We start from the raw sequence: 26,029 nt of genomic DNA, 5'->3' as shown, positions 1-26,029 counted from the left end.
GGAAGGAATGCATACAAAACTTTGAGAAAATAAACTTACCCCCGTGGCCTCCTGCATATGGCTATTGGCCAAATTTCGGAGGGGGATCAGCGCGGCGCGCGCCCGAGCGTCGGCCCACATCTCAGCTAGGGGCCCCTTCAAGATGATGGTATGCTCGGGCGCGGTTGGTCGGTCGGCCTCTGGCATCAGCTCTTCAGTCGAAATGTGCAGAGTGACCCGTACAGTGAGGCCATGACCAGGGGTCGTCTGACCGGCGGTCGGAAGAGGATCAGAAGCCAGCGCCGAAAACTGAGAACGAATGGTTGAACGCTGGACTGGTTGACGAGCGAGCGGAAGGGTGCTGACCGGAATAGCCTCAATTGGGGCTACCGGCTCGTCCCATTCAGAAGGCGTCCGGTCGGACGAAATGGCTTCGACCTCTGGAGCCTTGCCGCGTGTAGTTGCAGTGACCCGCTCGGATGGTTGGACTACGGAGGTAGCCGATCGCAGGGGAGTCTCCACTCGGCGCCTCTTTTGTCGAGGTTGCTCCTCCTCCCGAGCGGAACCTTCCTCTTGGGTGGTTGGTCCTCCACTGGGGGTGGCTCCTCTTGCCTCATTTTGACGAGAAACCTGAGCAGCCGACCCTTCATGAGTCCTACTCTCCTCTTCATGCGATCCGACCGGCTGGATGCCAAGCGCTTCCATCTCCTTTGCTGTCGCAGCTTCTAGCGCCGCCGTTTTTTTTTCAGAATGCCAGCCATCACTGACTCCATAACGGTGTTCGCTGCAAAGGAAAACAGAGAAAATCAGTTAGCAATTAAAATGAATTTACCAAGTTAAATTCTTACCAAAGCCGTTCGGCAGTGGGGCTCTGATCAGACTCAAGCCGAAGATGTACATAACCCCTTCTGGAAGGAACTTGTTGATGTCAAGCCGAAGACCGGATAGCATGTTGGCGGCATAGAGATAATCCGGTCGGGTCTTGAACTTTTTGAGCTCGGGGGAGAGGGGATTGCCGACCTGCCACTGGGTTCAGAAGGAAGCCCGCTCGGGAAGGCGGATATAAAAGAAGAATTCCTTCCAATATTTATTGGAGGAAGGCAATTTATTAAAGAAGACCAAGCCGGGCCGAGCTTGGAACATATAGGTGCCCGGCTCGGATTGTTTGGGGTAATAAAAATAATAGAAGACCTCCGGCCGGAGGGGAATGTTATGGATCTTGAAGAGGACAACTACACCGCATAAAAGGCAGAAAGTATTGGGGACTAGGCTTCCGAGCGGGATGCCGAAAAAGTTGCAAACTTCTACAAAGAAGGGATGAATGGAAAAGCATAGACCGGCTGTAAATTGGTCGCGAAAAACACAAAAAGATCCGCGCGGCGGTTTGTTTGGCCGAGCGGAGTCGGTGGGTATGATGATTTCAAGATTGGAGGGGAGGTCGAAACTGTTAATCAAAACATCGGCGTCGCGCCGATCGAAGCGCGACTCCATGGTAGTGTACCATGGGCCGAAAGTTTCGTCTTCGGGTTGGGAAGATTGGGCCATTGTCCGAGCGGATAAAACCAAAAAAGATGAAACAGAGGACAAAAACAAGAAAAGGGCACTGGAACAGTACCTCGAGGACGAAAACTGGGGAAAGCAACGCAAAGAAAGCGCAAGAACTAAAAGGAGAAAGAAGGAGAGTCTTACGACGAGGAAAAGGATCGAGGAAGGGACGCCGGAGATCGTCGGAGAGCAGGAGCAGGATCGCCGGAGCACCGAAACACCAGGGACAGAGGTTGAAATCGCCAACGCAAATGCGGTGAAGATGGGAGGGCGAAGATTTTATAGGGTGGAGGTCGAGCGGCCTCCACCGTTGGATCCAGGTCACGGGAATCAGAGCGCGCATCGCGCCGTCCATTTCGAACCGCCTCGATCCCGTCAAAGCACCACGCCGCCGCCGTACGATTACGACAGCACCGCCACGTGGCAGCCAGCCGCTGGAACGCATTTAATGGGTGCGTGCTCGACCTTAATGATAGAGATTGGCGAAAACTTCGAAGAGACGCCGAGTAAAGCGACCGTTGACTGGCATTTTAGCTACCCCCTGTGTTTCTGATCGGACGGTGGTTGCAGTAGGCCGCTCGGTTCAACTAATAGTCCAGTCAGTCGGACTAATCGCCTCCTTCGACTAGACTTGAAGGGGAGGCAAGTGATCCGGCGATAAGAACAGGGGATCCCCGTTCTGGGGAGTCAACGCCACGTGGAAGTCAAAGGGCCAGATGGTCGATCGGATAAGGATGGACCGACCGGACGACTAAGAAAAGGTGGGATCGATAGGCCGACCGGAGAAGGGGGGCTGACCGCTCGGCCGGCTGACCGGTGTCTAGCTGATGGCAAAAAGCGCCCCTGCGGGAGTCGGGGTTTCGGCGCTCGTTGAACAGGAATGAAAGGCCGAGCGGATGCCACGCTCGGCCGAAGACATAAGATAGCATACTGTGAACAGTTTCCATAGAGCACATTACCGAGAATCTCCCAAGTAGACCACTATATATGACCGGTCGGACGTGAGGTGAGTGTTGGCCGGCCGGACGCCCGGCATGGAGTAAGGAGAAAAGGACAAGGAACATCTTCTGACAGCGGGCATGCTCTGTGACCAAGTCATACTCCAAATCTTACGACAAGGGGTTCCGCTGTCCCATCCAAGACACGCTTGGACTGTAGCAGTATGGTGTCAGGTAAGCCTTCTGACGAGCCCTTACTAAGGTATGGGCTGGAGACACGTATTCGTCTCGGTATATGTGCATGAGCTCCTTCCCATCTCTATATAAGGAGCCCCGCACTTCACCGGTCGACGCCACTTGCTTGTTCGCTTACCTGACTTGAGCGTCGGAGGGTCGTCGCCGGAACCCCTTCCCGGCCCGACTTCTGTGCAGGTTCACCGGAGGCCCGTGCGAACAGTCAGGAGATCTACATTAGCCACTTGGAGAGCACCACGTGCCCAGTGTCCGTTGATTCAGCTTTCAGACAGGATCACATACCATGCTCTGGGTGCTTGCTTAAGTCTGTATAAAGTCTTTTTTAGCTTAAAAACATAGTCGGAGTATTCTAGACTCTCAAATCCAGGTGGTTGTCCTACATAGACTTTCTCTTTTATTAGTCCATTTAGAAAGCCAAATTTTACATCCATTTGATACAGTCTGAATCCTTTATGGCTGCATAATTGAGTAACATTCTAATAGACTCTAATCTAGCTACTGGGGCATAAGTTTCATCATAGTCAAGTCCCTCTACTTGACTAAACCCTTTAGCAACTAGCCTAGCTTTATTTCTAGTAATTTCCTCAGTTTCACTTAGCTTATTTCTAAACACCCATTTAGTTTCTATTATCTTTTTATTTTTGGGTGGTGGCACTAAGTCCCAAACTTCATTTCTCTCAAATTGAGCTAGTTCCTCTTGCATAGCTATGACCCAGTCTGGGTCAAGTAAGGATTCAGCTATAGTTTTAGGTTCAATTTTTGAAATCAGAGAGATTTGACTTAGGTTTCTAAAGGATGACCTGATCTGAACCCTTAAGTCTGGATCACCAATTATTTGGTCAATTGGATGATTCGGGTTGATTCTTATGGTTCTAGGAGGTTGATTCTCTTGAAGTTCTTCTTCTTCTTCGTGATTTAAATATTCATTGGTTCTTTCTTGATTATTATTGCCTTGAATAAATTTGATTGGCTGAATTTGGGGTTGTTCTAGGTTTTGTTTAGATTCCTCAAATTTTACATTTGTGGTTTCTTCAATTCTTAGTGTAACCTTATTATATATTCTGTAACCCCTACTATTTAATGAATATCCTACAAAGATTTCATTTTCTATTTTAGAAGTGAATTTTCTTAAGTGTTCTCTTGTGTTTAGTATGAAGGCTGGACACCCAAATACTTTAAAGTATTTTATATTGGGTTGTTTATTGTAGTATATTTCGAAGAAGGTTTTGTTATGTGTTTTATTTAGTGTTGTTCTATTTTGCACATAACAGGTTGTACTAATAGCTTCTGCCCAAAAGTACTTAGGTAGATTATACTATTTAGCATTGTCCTAGAGGCTTCAAGTAGTGTTCTATTTTTTCTTTCTACAATTATGTTTTGTTGAGGTGTTTTAGGACACAAAAACTCGTGATGATATCCATTTTCTAGACAAAATTTATTAAAATTATGATTTTTAAATTCACCTCCATTCTCACTTCTAATTTTTTTAATTTTAAGATCTTTTTCATTTTCAACTTACTTGCAGAAGTTTGCAAATACTTCAAAAGTTTCATCTTTATTTTTAAAAAATTGACCCATGTGAACCTAAAATAGTTGTCTATTATTACTAGACAATATAGACTTCCATTTATTAATTTGACCCCATGGGAGTCAAATAACTCTAAATGTATAAGTTTTGGTATTGAGTTGGTTTGAGATTGATTAGTTGGTTTGTGAGTAGATTTTGTTTGTTTTCCTTGTTGACAAGCATTACATATTGTTGAGTTTAAGTTAGGTAATTTTGGTAATCCTCTAACTAGTCCTTTTAATTTGCTTATATTTCTGAAATTTGTGTGTGACATTCTTCTATGTCATAATCAAGTTTCTTCTTTTTGTATTAGATAACACTTGATTGAAGTAGTTAAGTTAATTGCATAGATATTGTCTTTTCTAAACCCTTTTAGACTTATCGTAAGGTTATCTAAGTGCTTGATTAAGCATTCTGAAGATAAAAACTTAACCTTATATCTAGTGTCACACAATTAACTAATACTAAGAAGATTATACTTGAAGTTTTCAATAAGTAATACATTTGTAATAATAAAGTCAATTTTAAGTTCAATATTATCTATGTCAATTACCTTGAGTTTGCTGTTGTTCCCAAAGGCAACTATCCCTAAGCTTTTGTAGGTAAGTTGAGTGAATTTGGTGTGATCTCCAGTCATATGTTTAGAGCAACCACTATCCAAGATCCACTTGGTTTCCTATAATAGGTAGGAGGTAGGGTTAGTTTGAGTTCAATTCTAACTTTATTTAACATAATTCTTTAGTTGCTTAGTTAAGAATAATGTTTAAGTAGAAATTTTAAAGTTTAAGAAGAATTTAACATAAGTTTTAAGTTAAAAAAAATTTTAAAATAAATTTTTAAGTTAAAAATATTTTAAAATAAATTTTAAATTAAAAATATTTTAAAATAAATTTTAAGTTAAAAAGATTAAAATAAATTTTAAGTTAAAAATATTTTTAAGAATAAATTTTAAGTTAAAAAAATTTAAGAATAAATTTTAAGTTAAAAATAAATAAAAAGATTTTTAAAATAAATTTTAAGTTAAAAAGATTTTTAAGAATAAATTTTAAGTTAAAAAAATTTTAAGAATAAATTTTTAAGTTAAAAATATTTTTAAAATAAATTTTAAGTTAAAAATATTTTAAAATAAATTTTAAGTTAAATTTTTTTAAAAAATCAATTTAATTTAATTTAATTTTAATTTAATTTAATTTAATTTTTATTCTATTTTATTTTATTTTATTTAAAGCTCAGTCCTTAGTCATCTCACCCCATCTAAATTTTCAATCAGAGAATCCTATAATTCTGTGAGATGAATTAGCTTCAATTTTAGGGTTTGGTTTAACTTTGTGTTAGATTCAGATTTAGCTTTGGACTCAACAAATAGGCATTCTTTTGGATAAACTTCTAGGGTATGGTGAGTCACTTGGACATCATTATAGTAATCACGCTTTCGAGGTTTTCCAAATAGTCCTATCCACTGAACTTAATACAAAACATTGGTCTAACTAGTTAGGATCTGTAAAAGGTAGCTTCGGTTAGTTCCACTAAGCCAAATGCACCAGGTCGAAGTCATATCTTCCTAGACATGCATAGACAAAGTTTCCCTAACGTATTATCATCCCAAACTTCACTAGTACCGTTGGTCAAGTTAAACTATTGTTCCTTTGAACTAGTCCTAATTATCCTGTCGGGTAGATTGTTTTGGTAACCCTGTCGGGTAGGTTAATTTTAGAGATGTCAGCTATTCTAGAGTCTCCCCCTGAATTATTGGTCTGTTATTTTTAAGTTTTAATTCTAGGTTTGTGTTTGTTACTTTTATAACTATATTTAACTTGATGATAATCTGATTTTTGATGGGTTCTAAAATTTTTCGATTTTGATTTTGTTGGTCTAGGTTTGTGTTTTGGTTTTTGATTAGGTTTATCAGATTTTATATTGTCACGCCCCTAGAGGAGGCTCTGCCAGACAAAAATCCGGCAGCATCTCCCCTGTACAGGTGACAATCCAAAGCATATATACATACAAAATATACATCAGTCATATGCGGCTGAAATATATACACAACCACGCAGTTAATAATCTCAGCCTACACGGCTGGACAAATATAACAACAACCACGCAGTTATATATATATAATGAACAGCCCACTCGGCTGCATTAAAAACCAACACAGCGAAAAAAACGATAACGAAAAGGTCAATACAACACAATTAACACACTGCTAGCCGGCTAGGTTTTATATAACAACCACAACAACACGAATACAACAACAACACCAAATACAACAAATACCAAATACAAATAAAGCATAAACGAAACCCAAAGCGATCTTCGGATGTGACGTAGGACCCGACAGACAGGATACTCCAAGCGACACACCAACCATCTAACTGCTACCTGAAAACATAAAGATACATATATGCGGTGGTGAGTATAGGTAACTCAGCGGGTATTAGACAGGATAGTGCATGGACCATAAATAACACGGAGATCAACGGTATATAGTCTCAACAGGGAAATAAAGAACATAATCATACTAACATATCCAATAAACACAACTACCAGTGCTAGTCTATCTCACATGGTATAATGATCATAACTGACATACAAAAACTGCACATACTACAACCGACAAAATGATAAACGCATACCCAATCTGGAAATGACACAAGGTACAATGATCAGTAAACTCATCGGATCTGCAACAAACCCACTCATGACACCTGTGCAATATAAATACAACTGCATATACATGTAAAATAAATGACATGTATATAGCATGACAACCATATGCAACAAGCATATCTCAAACAAGTGCAACAACCACAATCACATGCTACTAGTATCTACTAGGCATGTATGCAAATATATCTCCATAGATGCACCACACATTATATGAAAAAATACGTATGCATGCTCCATGGTCACCCCCGCCACCTCTCTAGACACCACGACCCCTGTATGGCCGAGAGGCTTGGGTCAGTGACAAACCATACTAGCCTCCAGTACATGCACCGCTATAGGCGGCCGAAGCGGACGGACAGCTAAGTAGTTATCTAACTACATAGCTAAGGGTCTCTGACCACTCACATCTCTAGCCCTCTGACTATTGTACCCTCAAGACTCACTACTCCAGAGTGGTCGAGGCTGACAGAACACTGAGCGGCTAAGTAAGCGCGACAGGACTAGCTCCACTCCTAGCTACCACTCTCCATCAGTGGTCGAAAGGATAGCTATAAACGACTGACGACTCTCTCAACCACAAGGGAGACAATAGTCGTCAGCAATGCAATGAATGATAAACATGATATATATATAATCATGATACGGACATCGTCATCATCCATGCAAACTCTAAATCCATATAAGTACCGCACAACATGAGTATAATCGTCATGATATCTCCACATATCCCACCAAACACATGTACACACTACACATGTATAATCAACCAAAAATCTCACTAGACACATGTATACAGAACATAAGTACGATCAACATGTATCCTCCAGTAAAACACATCAGACACGTGTATATATAACAAATATACAATCAATACAACTCCTCCCAAAGTACATAACAAATACGTGTGTGTGTACATACAATATGCAAATGTAAGGTCAACATGATGACTCCTATAACACATACCATCCTACGTACAATCTCTGTCATATGCACAATCAGCATGATAATACAAACCGTTGGTTGGTCCTAGGAAGATCGTACTAGTTCCCCTTACAAAAATTTTGTACAAGTCCTGAACCTATCCTAACAACCTATTGTGTTCTTTAGAAATTAAATTCATAATCGCAAATAGAACTTAACATTATTGATTCCAAATTTAACTTATCTGTTTTTAGAGGTTTAGACTTGGATCGCAAACGATACTTAACATTATAGATCCAATTCCACCTATGTTACAAATTCAATAAAATATTAATTTCGGAAATCGGCTCCCAGGTCAAACATGACGAGGCACTTAACCTTCTTGGGTATGGGAACATCTACCACTGTCTCGACAAAGCCTCTTAACGAAATTCAATATTTAATTTCCTTATATAACTCTATGTTTAACCAAAAAGAACAATCGAATCACAAGATCAAAAAACAAAGAAACACAAACTCAAAACAAATCCGAATATCTAGAATCTCTAGCCTCTTGTATTTGGTATTTCAAAATCCATACAAAGAAAAACTAGTATGATGCGGAAAAGAATGACTAGTTATAACTTTCTTTGTAAGAAACAATCTCTTGATCTTCTATCGTATTCCTCTTCTTATCTCGGACGTTGTGTGGGCAACGATCTACCGAGATAAGAATCCACCAAGCCCTTCTTCTTCCTTCTTCCAAGTTTCGGCCAAGCAACTATCTCCAAGAAAAACAAGTCTCGGCCACCAACCAAGCTCCAAGGAAAACTAGGAAACAAAATCCTCCTTTCACTTCTTCTTCTCCAAGCTAGATCCGGCCACCAAAGAAAGCTCCTTGAGATTGATGAGGTTCGACCACAAAGGAGGAAGAAAAGGAGGAGAAGATGCTAGGGCCGGCCACCACCAAGGAGGAAAAGAGAGAGGAAAAATAGAAGAAAGTTCTCTTTGTGAAGGCACCCCCTCCCTCTCTTTTATAATCCTTGGTCTTGGCAAATAAGGAAAGTTTTAATAAAAACTTCCTTATTTTCTTTGCCATGAAAAGAAAATTTTAATTGATAAAAAACAATTTCCTTTTCTTTTATTAAAGTGGCTGGCCATCTCATAGCTACAAGCAAGGAAAGTTTTAATAACACAAGAATTAAAACTTCCTAATTTACTTCCGGGAATTTTAATAAAAATTTCTCTATTAAAATTTCCCTTCATGGTTGGTTATAAAAAGAAATTTTATAAATTAAAATCTCTCTATTAAAACATGTGGATGATTTCCAAAAAGGAAAGTTATCTTTAAAATTAAAATCTTCCTCTCAATCTACAAATAAGGAAAGATATCAAATCTTTTCTTAATCTTTTGTAGAAACTATAATAGGAAAAATTTAATTTTAAAACTCTCTTTTAAATCATGAACATGGTTTCATAAAAGGAAAGTTTTATCAAAAATTAAAATCTTCCTTTCAATCTACAAATAAGGAAAGATATCAAATATTTTCTTAATCTTTTGTAGAAACTATAAAAGGAAAGATTTAATTTTAAAACTCTCTTTTAAAATCATGAGGATGGTTTCATAAAAGGAAAGTTTTATCAAAAATTAAAATCTTCCTTTTAACTACAAATAAGGAAAGATATCAAACCTTTCACTTAATATTTTGTAGAAAGCTATAAAAGGAACGATTTAAATTTTAAATTCTCTTTTAAAACCTTAGTTTCCACATAAGAAAGATTTTAAAAATAAAATCTTTTTTAATTTAATGTGGCCGGCCACACCAAGCTTGGATTCAAGCTAGGGTTGGCCACACAACTTGGCTCATCCTATTTGCTTGGGCGGCCCAAGCTTGGGTTCCAAGCTTGCTTGGTCGACCACCTTAGGATGGGTATAAATATGAGTATAATACTTTATAAATAAGAGGCTACGATAGAGACCGAGAGGAGGAATTGATTTTGGTCTCTCAATGAAATTAAGCTTCCTATGTTCGCCCCGAACACCCAACTTAATTTCATCAATAATAATTCATTCCACTAAAGAATTATTATTGAACTACCGCACCAACCCCAAATTACATTTTGGGTTCCTTCTTATCATGAGTGTGTTAATCTCTCTGTGTTTAAGATGTCGGATGTCCACTAATTAATTGAGTTACTGACAACTCACTTTAATTAATATCTTAGTCCAAGAGTAATACCACTCAACCTTATTATCGTGTCGGATTAAGTCCACCTGCAGAGTTTAACATGACAATCCTTATGAGCTCCTCTTGGGGACATTATCAACCTAGATTACTAGGACACAGTTTCCTTCTAAAATCAACAACACACACTACAAGTAATATCATTTCCCAACTTATCGAGCCTATTGATTTATCGAGCTAAATCTCACCCTTTGATAAGTCAAAGAAATAAATACTAAATATATGTGCTTGTTATTATATTAGGATTAAGAGCACACACTTCCATAATAACTAAGGTCTTGTGTTTTTATTAAGTCAGTATAAAAAGAACTTACCTTAAATGGTCCTGCTCAATACACTCAGAGTGTACTAGTGTAATTTATCAGTCAAGATAAACTAATACCTAATTACACTACGACTATTCCAATGGTTTGTTCCTTTCCATCTCAGTCGTGAGCTATTGTTTATGATTTATAAGGAATTGATAATATTATCTTCTGTGTGTGACACCACACACCATGTTATCTATAATATAAATTAATTGAACAACTACACTTAGCATAAATGTAGACAATTGACTAATGTGATTCTTTATTTCTAAATGAATGTTTTATACAAAAAGCTAGGCTTTTAGTATACACTCTAACACAAACAACCCGACAATCCCTACAATACATACTCTACACGTGTGAACATAGCAGAGTAGATATCAAGAGTAGAGACTGCATATGATATAACTAGAAAACCTCCAAGATCAAGCATAAGTATCAAGCAGGAAAGTAACAAACGAACACGATATAAGGTAAAGCAGCCTAATCCATCACATAAAACCATGCACTAAGCTCAATAAAAATCTACATAGAGCCAAGGAAGAAATACCCGCCTTAAATCTGTCGCTCGTGATAAAATAAATCCCATATCGTAATGATCATCCCATCTCAAATCCTGCATCAATCAATATATATATATATATATATATATATATATAATATATATATATATATATATATATATATATATATATATATATATATATATATATATATATATATATATATATATATATATATATATATATATATATATATATATATATATATATATATTATTGTTTAGCTGATCACATAATCAACAACTAGCTAAACCCAAAACCTAATCCTACGTCGATTAGGTAACCCTGTTTAATTCCACCTAAAGATCCAATTAGATGATAAATCCATCCTTACTCCACAGATTAATTCTTCAATTCTAATCAAAACTCATTACATCATCCAACAACTTCAAATCTACTACATATCCAAAACAATCCAAGACTATCAACTGAGTATGCCTTAACCAACTCAAATTCTTATTCCAGCCACATATCTATTTCACCAACTAATTAATCATGCTAGTATAAAAATGAATTCAAATCTGTATCAATATGAAGTTGAATAGATCTTACCTCAATCTAAAACTGCAGCCACCCCCTTTGATGAATAAATCTGAAGTTGTTGTGGAGAAAAATGGAGCTTCCCCACTAATTCACAGCTAGTCCAACACAAATAGAGGAAACAAGAAACTTAAGGCATTTCATCAAACACCTGTTATGCACAAGAAATGTCACTGCCCTAATGAATTCTACATAAATCAAACGCCCAAATTCCACAGCTAGATCAAACTTCTTACCTCCAAGAAGACAAGGTAGCTACAACAGAAGGTAATCGGATCTGTCCGAAGATGAAAAGGGTACTGCAATTCTGATGAAGGGGAGGCGATGAACCTTCCTGATGGAAACGTCACAACTCTGCTCATATCCGCCAGCGAGTTAAAGAGTTTGCCCTCACCCCTACTCATCAATTCTCCCTTCCCGACAACAAGATGAAGCTAGGGCTTGAATCCGTAGTCACGTAGAAAGAATGGGGAAGGGCGCCGGCTCGGAGAGGAAGAACACAAGGCAATATGAGGAGATCAACAAACAATGGAATCGAGGAAAGCTCAGGAAACCTACCTTTATCGCCGACTCACGCACTCGGCTCCCGGCGAGTTCTTGGTGTCCGCGGCTAGGGCTGGCACCGGTTGAGCTCCGGCGACACTTTCCCTCCGATAACGCGACGAAGCCGAGATCGCAGTGGAAGAATGCCTCTCCGTCGGTGTCGGGTCGCCCGTGCGCGAGAGAGAAAGGGGAGGGAACTAGCGCTCGGCGTGGCTCCTCGCTCGTCGACGTTGTTGCCCGGCAACAGATCGAGTTCCCGAGAGTCAGTGGTGAGGTGAAGAAGGCGAGGATCAGGAAAAGGCAGAGGCATTCGGGATCGGGGAAGGAAAGAAGATGAAAATCGATTATATTTTAAGGCTACGTTTGGTTGGGTGTAATGTAATCGAGCTTGTAATGTAATCAAATTTGTAATGTAATGTAATCAAATTTGTAATGTAATGTAATCAAATTTGTAATGTAATGTAATCATATTTGTAATGTAATGTAATGTAATCTTGATTACATTACTACGTTTGGTAATATAATGTATGTAATCTTTGATTACAAGGGTGATTACATTCTTTTGTTTGGTATCCATTATTTTTTATAAGGAATGTAATTCATATTATTATAAAATGACAAAAATATCCTGCGATTTCTACCGACGGGTCGCTGCACCTCTGTCGGAGTTTGCGTCCAGTGACCGACGGCGGCGGCGGCGGCGACGGGCAGCGACCGGTGGGCGGGCGACGGTTGACGGGCGGTCGACTAACTAGGGGTATATTCGGCATTCAAATTTTGGTTAAACAGTGACCTCGTAATGTAATCGGATTACATAGTATTTGCTTTGTAATCCAGATTACAAAACTTTACTACCTTTTGTAATCGAGATTACATTACATTACAGGTTTAAAGTTAAAACAAACAAAATAATCAACCTTGTAATGTAATCCTGATTACATTACAAGGTAGATTACACCCTACCAAACGTAGCCTAAAGGAATAAGATTAATATCCTCTTATACTTAGGTTTAAACAAATTAAACCCTAAGTTACTTCTTTAATCAACTCCCATTTGATTTGGGTATTCCAAATAGGCCTTCACTGTACCCCGAATCCATCTCCTCAAAACGGGTCATACGGACTCCATTTAAATTTCGAAAAATTTCTAAAAATTCTCAAAAATTCCAATAAGATTTTTCGTCCAATAACATTTATTATTTAATTTTACGATATTTTACATATATAATATATTTTATCTTTGGGTATGTAATATTGTTTAATTCTTATTTGTGTAGTTAAGCACGCTTTCGGAACCCAAGCTTTATTTTGTTGTTTATGTTGGGTTATTAATGACTTAAATGTTTTATTTGAACTTGACTTGTAGCCAAGTCCGGTTTTATTGTAAACTGCTTATTGACTATTTAAAATTAAATCTAAATTCTTAGATCTTGTTGTAAATTTTTCTAACATACTTTTTAATTTATTATTTTCTATTTTTAGTGTTAAATTTTCCTCCTCAAGTGTTAGGTCTTGAGTTGGATTGGAATTTATGATTTGTTCCTTGTGGTTTTGGTTTTCCTCAAGGAGAAATTTATTTTCATTTTCTATTGTAGTTAATTTTTTATTTAAACAAGCAATAATTCTAAAAAATTTCTTATTCAAATTAAAATTTACCTCTTCGGGACCTTCAGAAACGAGTACCGACTCGTGGCTCGATTCGGGTTCGGACCCGTCTTTCGATTCGTCCTCCGATTCTTCTTCGCGGGCCATCAACGCAAGGTGACTCTGGTGCTTCTGATCTTCGTCCTCTGATTCTTCTGAGGATGAGTCGTCCCAGGTCAGTTTGAGAGTCTTCTTCTTGGATGTCTTCGACTTGTCACTCTTCAATCTTGGACACTCGTTCTTATAGTGGCCTTTCTTATTGCATCCGAAGCAGGCCACGTGCCTTGGTTCAGTCAGGGATTTATCTTCTGCAGGTCCTTTTTGTTGAAGCTCTTCTTCTTCTTGGTGAACATCTTCTTACCAGGTTCACCAGGTACTCTTCATCTTCAAAATCCTGATCCAACTCGACTACAGGTTCAAGCTTGGTCTTTGTCCTTTCCTTGGAGGAATCTGCAACAAGGCAATACCTTTCTCGGTTCCGGCGTTAGTCTGCTCGTGTAATTCTAGTTCACAGAATAATTCATCTAATTTCAATTTAGATAAATTTTTTAAAATTTTGTAGGCATCCACGATAGATCCCCACATTGAATTGCGTGAAAAAACATTTAATGCGTACTTGATTAAATCCCGATTTTCCATTTGGTGGCCTATCGCGTGGAGTCCGTTGAGAATGTCTTTGATCCTCGCATGAAGCTGACTTGCTGTTTCTCCTTCCTGCATTTTGATATTAAATAATTTATTTAACAAAAGGTCATGCTTTGTTACCTTGGTGTCGCTCGTTCCTTCGTGTAGTTCGATCAACTTGTCCCATAACTCTTTAGCATTTTAGTGTAGTCCTACTCGGTTCATCTCTTCCTTTGTCAGCCCGCATTGCAACGTGTTGAGAGCTTTGTAGTCCGTCGAGGACTTCTTTCTCATGTTCGGAGTCCACTGTTCCGGGTCTAGTTAGGGATGGCAATGAGTCGGGTTCGGGTCGGATTCTATATCCTCCGTCCCCATACTCATCGGATATAGGATCTCCGATCGGTATACCCATACCCATTAAATGATCGGATATCTTTTATAGTTATAATTTTTCTTCTTTCTTTCCAACTATTATCATTCAACAAAAATATATTAAAATTAACAACTTATTAAAATATATATATATATAATTAAAAAATAGATTAAACATCTATATAGTCTCCTCCTAATATCAACAAAAATAGTAAGTTGATTTTGAGAAAAGAAAATGTTCTTTAATATATGTATATATATATTATTTAATCGAGTATTCGGGTCAGGTATCGGGTATTGATAGTCCCTCCATACCCGCCTCCATTCGGGTCGGATGCCGGATCCTCCATCGGGTTCGGGTGAAATTGCCATCCCTAGGTCTAGTGGGTTTCCGGAGTTGTCGACTGGCACCTTGTATCCTCTGGTGACGCTGAACCACTGGTCGAAGTCGGTTTTTAAGTAAACCTCCATTCGCTTCTTCTAGTAGGGGAAGTCGTCCCTGTTGAATAGGAGGGACGTACTGTGCTGAAGTCTTTGACTTGAGACATGTTTATCTGCACACAAATAAACAAAAAGTCGAGAAATCCCAAGACTTGGTCTTGGATTAGTAGTGCGGAACAAAATTAAAGAGAAACTGAATTGGTGTTGCACCAATTCAGCTTAATTACTACGGAAAAAAATTTCAAAAAAACAACGATACCAGTTTGGATTTTTAACGAAAAACTGAAAATCGAAAAAAATAAAAACGAATTTCACCCCTTGTTTGATTGGTGGTTGCACCGAATCAGAGCGGTACCTGCTCTGATACCACTTGTTGGATCGTGAAAATTAATAGAGGGGGTGAATATCGACCGGAAAAAATTATCGTAGAGTAAGCAGCAGAAAAGTAGAAAAATAAAATGCTAACACGAACCATTTTACTTGGTTCGGAGCCTTGGTCGACTCCTACTCCAAGGCCCACACTCATCGAGTGTTTTCGTTGGGCAATCCACTAGCAATCCGAAAAGATGATTACAGAATTTGAAGTACAGAGATGCGAAAATGAAATAAGTACCAACAACTAATAAAGAAAAAGAAATCAGCGCATTGTCGAAAAAGCTTCGTCGTAGGAGCACAGCGCAGGATCACAAGCCTTATAAGACGTAGTCGTGAGTTGATTCTTTGCTCCAGGGTGCATCCTCCTTATATAGGAGGCTCCGGGCGCTTGGATCCTTTCCGGGCGCCTGGAATGTGACGTAGCTCGTCAAAACATGAAACTCCACGTGGCGACGCGGCGAAGGGATAAAGTTTGCATCTCGGGCGCCTGAATCCCTTCCGGGCGCCCGGACCTTTGTTTTCCACCAACCTGCAAAAAACATTAGTCCGAGGCAAAATACAAAACTACCCTACAAAATGAAGTGTTAGCATAGTACAGTTATAATAGTAATAAACGTAGTAATTAGATTCCGTCTCCTCGAGACCGGAATCTAGTCACGATCTCAACTTAGATTTCTGAAATGGATCTAAATTGGATCGACGCCTAATGTTCCCTTCTTGGAACGCGTCCTCACAGTCACTCCCCTCCAGTAACTTACCTTCACTTACCTGCCAGACGTCCGACCAACCCTTTGACTCGTCTGGACTTCGTGCCAGCTATCAGGTCAGCCCATAGACCTAGCTGGACTTTGTGTCAGACGTCAGGTCAGCCCGTCGATCCTTCTGGACTTCGTGCCAGCTATCAGGTCAGCCCATCGACCTAGCTGGACTTCGTGCCAAATGACAAGTCAGCCTGTCAACCCGTCTGGACTTCTCCTGCACACTTCATAGAAGTGTTAGATCAATATGAAACTAACTTAACCTACTTTGTCATTCATCAAAACTTGAGTTAGACTGTTAGTGCCACCAACAAAAAGTCTACTGAGTGATTAGTTCTAACTGGAGGATAGGCAAGGAGGAAGTCCTGGTGAGTGAAGTCAGACTCTAGTGAGTGAAGCTAGGTGGTGGAAGTCCTGGTGAGTGAAGCCAGACCCTAGTGAGTGAAGCTAGGTAGTGAAAGTCCTAGTGAGTGAAAGTCCTAGTGAGTGAAGCTAGGTGGTGGAAGTCCTAGTGAGTGAAGCCAGACCCTAATGAATGAAGCTAGGTGGTAGAAGTCCTAGTGAGTGAAGCGGGGCCCTAGTGAGTGAAGCTAGGTGGAGGAAGTCCTAGTGAGTGAAGCCAGGCAATGGAAATCCTAGTGAGTGAAGCTAGGCAACCCTAGGGGGAGATAACCCTAGGTTATACTTGAATTCTGTTAACACTGTTTTGCCTTATCTATTATGCTAACTCAGTGTTGTAGGGGAGTTCAGCTAGGTCGACGGGCTGACCAGGTAGCTGGCATAAGGTCCAGACAGGTCGACGGACTGACCGAATGTCTGGCAGGTAAGTTAAGGTAAGTCACTGGAGGGGAGTGACTTGGTGAGGGTGCGTTCCTCGTTCGAGGGAATAGTAGGTATCGATCCAACTTAGAACTATTTCAGGAATCTAAGTTGAGATCGTGACTAGATTCTGGTCTCGGGGAGAGAGAATATAATTACTATCATTTTTAATATAATTGTACTAACACTTTGTTTTACAGGGTAGTATAATTTTTATTTTACCTCAGACTAACATTTTCTTGCAGGAAAATGAATTTTTGAAAAATGATGGTCTGGGCGTCCGGAAGGGATCTGGGCGCCCAGAGTTAGTCCAGGTGTCCGGAAGGCAAAAGTCTATCTCGTTGCAAACGTGGAGTGTGCTGATTGGTCTGATCGACATCACGGTCCGAGCGCTCGGAAGAGATCCGGATGTCCGGAGCACTTCTATAAAAGGAGCCTTCCTCCAGAGCTACAGACAACAACTTCTTTCCACGACTGCTCTGTTGCGCCCTGCATGCTCTTGCGATGTTGCGAAACTTTTCTGGTAACCCGCGGCTCAAGTTTTTTTTAATTGTTGTCGATATTTTTTTTAAGAATTCCTGTACTTATCTTTGTATTTTTTTTTGCGAACTGCCAGTGAATTGCCAACGAAAGCACTCGACAAATGCGGGCCTTGGAGTAGGAGTCGAAAAAGACTCCGAACCAAGTAAAATTGGTTTGTGTTAGCATTGTGCCTTTTACTTTTCGACTGCGTACTCGATTTAATAACGATTTGTTTAACGATTGTTATTCCCCCCTCCTCCTCCCTCTAGCGAACTCTACGATAAAAAAAAAATAAATGAATCTATTTGGTTAGAGAGTGGGAAAGTATTTTTTTTCTAATTCGAGGACTCATAAGGAAGTTGAAATTATTATTAGGGATTGAAGGACAACTTGTCCAAGAAAAAAAATGTAAACACATGAAATAAAATACATGAGCAAGTGATAAAAAGGAACTTTAGCTACCATACAACTAACTAGATATAACTAAAATATTATTATTCACCATTTCCTCGAATTACAAAAGTCTACTTTACTAAGTGCCCCGAGAGCTGATTAGTTGATTACATAGGACATTAATTAATCCTATATAATTAATTTGCTTACGTCATGAATGACATTTGATTTGAATTTTGTTAAAAATGGTCTGTCATGATTAATTAATTGAGATAAAATAACAAATGCAAATTTTGTAGGTAGTATGTCAATTTCAGAACCAAGTCAGGCGTCAATCCCACTATCACAAACGTCCAATTCATCGACATGAAAATAATAATAAAAAAAAGGTGGTAAAATTTTATTTTTTATTTTCCTCCTTCGTTTCTAATGTTGTGGTGTAAAACAAGCGAGCGTCGATTTCACAATAATTCATCACAGCGTTTATTTCGTCTCTCTCTAGAAGCATCTAATTTCAATCAAGACTTTGTATGATTGATTTTTTTTTCTTGACCAACAAACGTGCGACACAGATTTTAAAAAAAAAAAAAATCAAATCACACCTCACTTCTTTTCTAAAATACCCTTCAATCCATCACACTTATTTGAACGAAATCGTATTGGATTAAAAAAGTAAAACTTTAATTATTCCAATTAATAATTTTATTTTTTTTTATATTTTAAAATTAAAGTGTTAAATGAAATAATTAAAATTTTATTTTATTTTAATTATTTTAATTTAATTATTCAAATAAAAATGATTATATATTATTATTTTTACTTTGATTTAAGATTGTAATAGATAGAAGGGCATTTTAGGGTTAATAACTTAATACGATTCTACCGGACAGTAGTGTGCTAATGCAAATCTAAAAAAAATAATCCGATTTAAATTTTTTTTATTTAATATTATAATTCAACATTTGAATTTTTTTTATGTGTTTAATATTATAACCTAATTTCTACACGTCAAATCTAAGAATTAAAAAATAATAATAAAAAACTACTGCGCGCGACTGCTCACAGTCTCGCACGGTAAGTAGGATCGAATTAACCGTATTTTATTGACAGGCGCAGGAAAGGGAGGGAGAGAGAGTGTAGAGAGAGAGCGGTTGGTGAGCAGGGCGATGGCATCGGCGGAGGATGTGGTGGTAGTGAACAAGCAGGTGTTGCTGAAGCACTTCATCCCGGAAGGGGCGCCCAAGGAGACGGACATGGAGCTGGTGACGACGGGCACCATCCGGCTGCGGGTGCCGGAGGGTTCCAACGCCGTGCTCCTCAAGAACCTCTACCTCTCCTGCGACCCTTACATGCGAATGCGCATGACTAAGCACGAGGAAGCAAGCTACGTAGATGACTTCGTCCCCGGCGCGGTATACAACCGCTCACGCCACTCAACAATCACTCCATTTATTTAAAATTCTACTAAAAAGGAGTTTTTGGAGATCTTGCAAAGTGTTTCCCCCTTTTTTTTATTATTTATAAAGAGAAGGACCTCTATTGGAAAGACTGTAGAGATGGAACGCTTTAGGTGAAGAGTTCCATGATTCTTATTTCTTGTGACTAGAGACACTTGATTCATGTGACAGGGATACGTTACTTTAGTCCGAGGGAAAAGGGAGAAAAAAAAAGTATTTTTATAATTTTTAAAAGAGTATGTGCATGGAAGATACTATTGATTCATAGGAATTAGAAGTATCTTACATTAGCCTGCACATGTCTCAGGAACCTTGCCAAGGGAATGAAGATAATGAGTGGGGAGTAAAGAAAGGGCTTTTTAGTTTTATCTGATCTTCGTCGAGGACAGAGCTGTTGGATTCTTAGTAAATAGTGTATGCTTTCATCTTGCATAGAGTGTTATTTTTTAGCTTTGAAAAGTTTGGAATTTTGGATTGTCAGTAGGATGAGCGATTGCTAGATCTTGAAAAATTAGTGATTCAACCAGCCTGATGCTCTTATTGTGGAAGTGAGTACAAAATGAATTGAGAAGGATAACATACTGCAAAGAGAATAAGGGATAGTTTCGATTGGCTACTACATGTGGCCTAAATTTTGAAAATCTCTCTCACAAGGATACCAGTGTTTATTTCGAGTTTCACAAATTTGATGGCCTTTTAATTTGGCTTGTTTGATGTCCCAGACTAACTGATCCTTTTGTGATTTTACTAAGAAATTACAGACATATTCTTTATCGTCAGAGTTTACTGAGAGTATGCATCTGTCATAGTCAATATTAGTCCCCTGATCTCTTTTCTAAAATTAACTTTATATGAAAATAGAACTCAAAGAAATAGCGAAGCCTTGGATAGCTAGATCCAGTCAGATCTATGTGAATTTAGCTGTACAAATATAATTTTTCAAGGCTTGACAATAGTTTGTGTAAAGAAGTGAAACTTGAGCAAAATCGATGAACTGACAAGGCAAACATTCCAGGAATTCTCTATCTGGAACACTTACACAGCTAATGTCCTGAATCGACTGGTTGTCTCTCTTTAATAAGACAAAAAAAAATATTTACATGTTCTTCCGGTTTCAAGATCATGGGTTGACAATGTCTTAGTAGTCCCACTCTAACTTAATGGTAATTCATTTGCTTTAGGGACTTGATAAGATGTGAAGGCAAAAAGTAAGTATGGATTGAAGGTAATCATAGGCTTTCATGTCAGAAGCATCAGCTTATGAACATTCTAAGTCATACTTCAGGTGTAACGATAAGCATAAATGATATAGTCATACAAAACATTGATTCAATTTTAAAATGTGTTTCTGTACCTTAGAAGTTTCCCTTGAACAATGCAATGGTGACAATGTAAAAGCAGTTACACATGTTGGCATGGGTTGCCAGCTACAACTAAAATTCATTTGAATACTAGAAGATTTAGTTCATAAATGACAGGAGCAGCGGTCACTTAGACAAGTCTATTTTAAGCTTTCATATAAAGCTTCACTGTATCATTTCTACATGCTTCAATTTTGTTTTATCCTGATAGTACTAAATTTTCCATCATTGCTTGCATTCATTATCCTCCAGTCAATGCATATCCCTCTTCCCCACATTTGTTTTTTTTATTTTTATTTTTATTTTTCCTCATTCATACTATAGATTCCTTGGGACAAGAAGTGCTCGGTTTAATTGAGTACATTTAACACAGAGCTTCTTCACAACTAGCCATTTCGTTGTAGTGTAGTTGCAAAGCTTTAATTTTGAAAGGCTGTGCTCTACTAGCTTTGTTATTTTCATTAGTAATTCATTACTCAAGAGAATCAATTACAGAATAATTCTCTTTTAGATACTGTAATAACAACAATACAGGTGAGTGATAATTGTAATAATACTAATATGCCTTAGTTTTGGTTAGTTTTCATATCTGGATTTTGATGTCATTTTTGTTCTTGTACAGCCTATAACTGGCTTCGGTGTTGGAAAAGTTGTGGACTCCAGCCACCCTGATTTTAAAACTGGTGACTATGTGTGGGGCCTCATTGGTTGGGAAGAATATAGTCTCATTACAAAGCCACAAGGACTTTTCAAAATTCATCACACTGAAATTCCACTTTCTTACTATACTGGTATTCTTGGTGAGTGCTATTTTCTGTATAATTTTAATGAATATCGTGCATTCTGTCCTTTCTAATGTGATAACCGCATGTTAATTTGTCTGCAAAATGATTATTTAGTAGCAGTCATATTGAGATAAAAAACTAGTTGATTACTTTCTAGTTCAATCAAACTGATACTAGTCAACCAAAAATACACTAATATTAATGTTTCCTTTGTGGCTGTACTTCTTTTTAGATTGATTTTTCACTGAAGAAAGAATAGACAAACAATATGAAGTGATAGAGAACAGTTTCGGTATCCATGCTTGTGCCTCCATTTCAAGCTTGGGCTAAAGTGCAGAACATTGTTTCTTTTTCAAATTTCATAAAGCATCAAGTTTACTAATATTAATCACACCTGTTATCTTTTATGTGACATTAATCACATGCATGAACACCATGTTAGTCCTATACTAGAAGTTTTAGTTGGCAAACTTAAAAGTCGGCTCTTAGTTTGTTGTTATGCAGATACTTTAGTCAACAGATTCATACTCTAATAATAATTTTGTGGTATATACTTACTTTGTGTTGGGCAACAAATCCATACTCTAATATTAATTTTGCAGTATGAGTTTACTTAAAGGCGAACAACAACGATGTCACTTCAAAACGAACTACCATTTTCTGAATTGAGATGAACTATCATTTTCTCACTCTAATAACAGTTCTACTGTTGTAATCTGTAGGTATGGTAGGTCTTACAGCTTATGTTGGATTTTACGACATTTGCTCTCCAAAGAAGGGGGAGCGCGTTTTTGTATCTGCAGCAGCAGGTGCTGTTGGCCAAATTGTGGGACAATTTGCCAAACAATTTGGCTGTTATGTTGTCGGAAGTGCTGGTTCTGACGAAAAGGTTTGACAAGCTGTGAATTGGTGTTTACTTCCATGAATAAATTAGTTTGTGGCATACTCATTCAAAGCAATTATTAAAAATTGAATGCATATTCAGATCAAAATACTGTGTCGAGTCAGATTAGGAAGGCTATTACAAATCACTTTTTTACAATAAAAACTGAATGCAAAGACAAAGGCTTTGTGTTTACATGGATAGATCATAGATGAATGAAGTACTCATATTTATTTGATTATCGTTAGAGAATTTTAATCTTTACTTTCTAGCATCCAACATTTAATACATTGACATTTGGCAAAATGGAAAATACTAGTATAACATACTATTGTATAGTAAACTTACAAAGACACATCAACTTATATTATTTGTAAATTGTTTAATGTTCCTTTTCTTATTGTTCATTAGGTAAATCTTCTGAAGACTAAGTTTGGCTTCGACGAGGCTTTTAACTATAAGAAGGAACCTGATCTGACTAAAGCTTTGAAGAGGTTGGTCACTTGTCTGAATATGATTTTCTGTTTTGAATGTCATGCAGCTGTTTGCATAATGCATGCTCTGTTATAGATGATACTGACTCCTGAGACCATTTAAAAGGTATGTGAGAATGGAAACTAAAACTAATATTCTGTTTTTTGATGCTTCTGAGCCAAACAGGGTGTTTATTATGAAAAGTAGAACAACATAAGAGCCTTCTATGATTATCCACAAAATTGATACTTTCTAGAATAAGCATTTTATTCAAAGAGTCATGTTTGTTAGATTTGAAGGGGAGCTTGGTGTGTGACCTAAAAGGTCACGGGTTCGAGTCTCGAAAATCGCCTCTTGCAAAACGTGTATGGCTGTATACAATAACTCTTCTTCAGGACCCCATATTGGCTGAAGCTTCGTTTGTTAGTTTGTATGTCATACAAAATGGATGAATTTAGCTTTAAAATAGAATGTTGTTTTAGCAATGCTAGTAGTGTCTACATCATCTTGTAAAGGGTTGCCTGTGGCTCAATGTAAGGTTGCTTCATTGCATTATCGACAATGAGATTCGGTTCACAACTAGTCTCTTTACAATGCAAGGGTAAGATTAGTTACATTGAACTTTCCTTAGGTGGAATTTGTTGCATTTGGAAAACCTTCCTAGTCTATAAAATGATGATGGGCTACCAAAAGTATTTCGTAGAACTCTTTTTGCGGTGACTTATGGTTCAATCTTACGAGGTTTGGTTATGGCATCTCACGGACTTGTAAAAATACACTAAATTTTCAATTATACATTTCAGTTTCTTTTTTTTTTTAATCTTTGCTAGTTAAAAGAGCTCTCTAATTTGTATGTTATTAATAAAATCTATTCTGCAGGTACTTCCCAGAAGGCATTGATATCTACTTTGAGAATGTAGGTGGTCCAATGCTTGAAGCTGTTCTTCATAACATGAGAATCAAAGGTCGAATTGCGGCTTGTGGGATGATTTCTCAGTACAACCTTGAGAAACCTGAAGGGGTGCACAACTTGTTCCTCATTGTTGGCAAGCGCATCCGCCTTGAAGGGTTCTTGGTATTTGATCACTATGGCAGCTATCCAGAGTTTGAAGAGAAGGTTGTGCAATTGATAAAGGAAGAGAAAATTAAGTATTTGGAAGACATAGTTGAAGGCCTTGAGAATGCCCCTGCAGCACTTATAGGCCTCTTTGAAGGGCGAAATGTCGGAAAACAGGTGGTTGTAGTCTCCCGCGAGTAACCAATTGGGAAAATTCGCATTGAGCCAATAAAATTGAGGATTGTAGAACAACAAGAAGTTTGTGGTGGTTATTAGTATATTCAAACCTTGTTTCTTTATGAAACTTTAATGGAAGAAGAGGATATTCTCTTCATATATGACTTATGCATCTTTAGTTGCGGTTTGTGGATCTTGTGGCAAATAATAAATAAAATTTGCAACTTGGTTTTGTTTTTTTTGTTTCTAGTTGCTTCGTCAATAGTTTTTAATGGGTATCAAACTAGCTAAGTAGATTTATCATACTGATGCTTGGATTGAGGTAAGTTCTTTTTTTATTATTTTTCCCCTTAAGAAAATCTACCTACAAGAGTAAATAATAAGTTTGAATTTCTCACTTTTAATTTTGACAAAAAAAATATATAAAACTCATAAAGAAACTGTTGGTGCAACGGGATCCGCAAGAGGAGGTGAATTGCCTGAAAAATCAAAGTATATCCTCCTCAAGACTTTCAACTCAAAAATGCAACACTAAGCAAATAAAATAAGCAGAAATAAAAAGGAGACCAGAAATTAACTTGGTTACAACCAAGACGGTTGTTAATCCAGTTGAACAGCTCTACTAGAATATCTCATTCACGGTAGGCAGAGAAGCCTTTTTACACACTTAAAAGAGCTCACAAGTTGCTAGGAATTGATTGCTTGAATGATTGATTATTTCCTAACTCCAGGGGTCTTTAAATAGCTCCTGGAAATCCTATCTCGATGGTCCAAGGCGTCTCCAACAAGGTCCAAAGCGCCTCCAACCAAGTCAAGCGAATAAAACTTTATCCGCGCTCAAACGGTCGAATTGACCTGGGCTGAGGCGCCTCAAACAAGATTGAAGGCGCCTCCAGTGTGGAGGCGCCTCCAATGTTGAGGCGCCTCCAATATCTGATGAAGGCGCCTTGAGCTGCATTTCCAGCATCCTTTCTCTTTTGTTTTGACTTCCGAAGTTTCATGAGTTTGGGTGATTCCGACCAACCGAAATAGGACTCGCCCGAACTCAATTTTTGGCCTTCTCCTCGAGCAGGCTTTCGTCCGGCTTCTCATCCCTCGAATGCCGTGCACGTTTTTCTCGTCTACCGGAGTACTGTTCCGCGGCTCTCTCGTCCTTCGGACGTATCGAGCCCGTCGGCTCCCTTCCGTGTCGTCCTTCTCGCTAGCCGTGTCTTCCGCTCCACTTCCTGCGCTCTTAAGTTCCTGCACACTTAGACACAGGGATCAAATAACAAGCAGGACCTAACTAACTTGGTTGATCACATCAAAATAACTACGGGGTCCAACAATCTCCCCCTTTTTGATATGCATTAACCCAAGTTCAAGTTAGGGTCAAACAGACAAGTTGTAATTTTAAGGAAATTACCAAACTAACATTTTTAGGCACAAAAATTGCAATAATGTGATTTGCAACATAAGTTTGAAAAAATTAAAGAAAATTTTTAACTCCCCCTCAACTTGTACCTAACTCTCCCCCTTTGATCACAGCAAAAACGGGGTATAAAACATGTTTAAAGAAAATTCTAGGTCTTTTTAAAACAATTTGTTTTGAGACTTAAGTAAGAAAAACTAAATTCTAAGGCAAAACAATTTAAGAATTTTCTAAGTTAAAACTTAGGTAAGAAAAAAATTTCTAATTTAGTTCTAATTTTAGAAGAAATTTTAACTTAAGCAAAAAATATTATTTTAGAATTTTCCTAAATAAAAATTTTATGCAAGAAATATTTTTCTAACTTAAAAAAATATTTTGTTGAAAAAAATGTTAAAGAAAAAACTTTCTAAAGCATTATTTAATTC

At 38.0% G+C, this 26,029-nt stretch overlaps 1 protein-coding gene across 1 annotated transcript; it reads left to right on the top strand.

Moving 5' to 3' along the window:
- The first annotated feature begins 19,091 nt into the window (after window positions 1–19,091).
- Window positions 19,092–24,438, top strand: LOC122006614 (2-alkenal reductase (NADP(+)-dependent)-like). The gene is made up of 5 exons (XM_042562181.1): window positions 19,092–19,411; window positions 21,440–21,617; window positions 22,325–22,491; window positions 22,897–22,979; window positions 23,839–24,438. Exons 1-5 carry the CDS (start codon window positions 19,166–19,168, stop codon window positions 24,215–24,217), a joined length of 1,053 nt encoding a protein of 350 aa, XP_042418115.1. The 5' UTR covers window positions 19,092–19,165; the 3' UTR covers window positions 24,218–24,438.
- The last annotated feature ends 1,591 nt before the right edge of the window (window positions 24,439–26,029 follow it).

This window comes from Zingiber officinale, chromosome 7B (genome assembly GCF_018446385.1).
Source record: "Zingiber officinale cultivar Zhangliang chromosome 7B, Zo_v1.1, whole genome shotgun sequence".
NCBI lineage: Eukaryota > Viridiplantae > Streptophyta > Magnoliopsida > Zingiberales > Zingiberaceae > Zingiber > Zingiber officinale.
Note: the sequence above shows the minus strand (reverse complement) of the source record. Positions and strands in the feature narration are given on the sequence as shown.

What these genes read in the sequence shown, in the direction of transcription:
- LOC122006614 (XM_042562181.1), top strand. Translation starts at nt 19,166, where the DNA reads ATGGCATCGGCGGAGGATGTGGTGGTAGTGAACAAGCAGGTGTTGCTG. An exon ending in TTACTATACTGGTATTCTTG is followed by an intron (nt 21,618 to 22,324) that starts GTGAGTGCTATT and finishes TGTAATCTGTAG; the next exon opens with GTATGGTAGGTCTTACAGCT. An exon ending in CTGACTAAAGCTTTGAAGAG is followed by an intron (nt 22,980 to 23,838) that starts GTTGGTCACTTG and finishes TCTATTCTGCAG; the next exon opens with GTACTTCCCAGAAGGCATTG.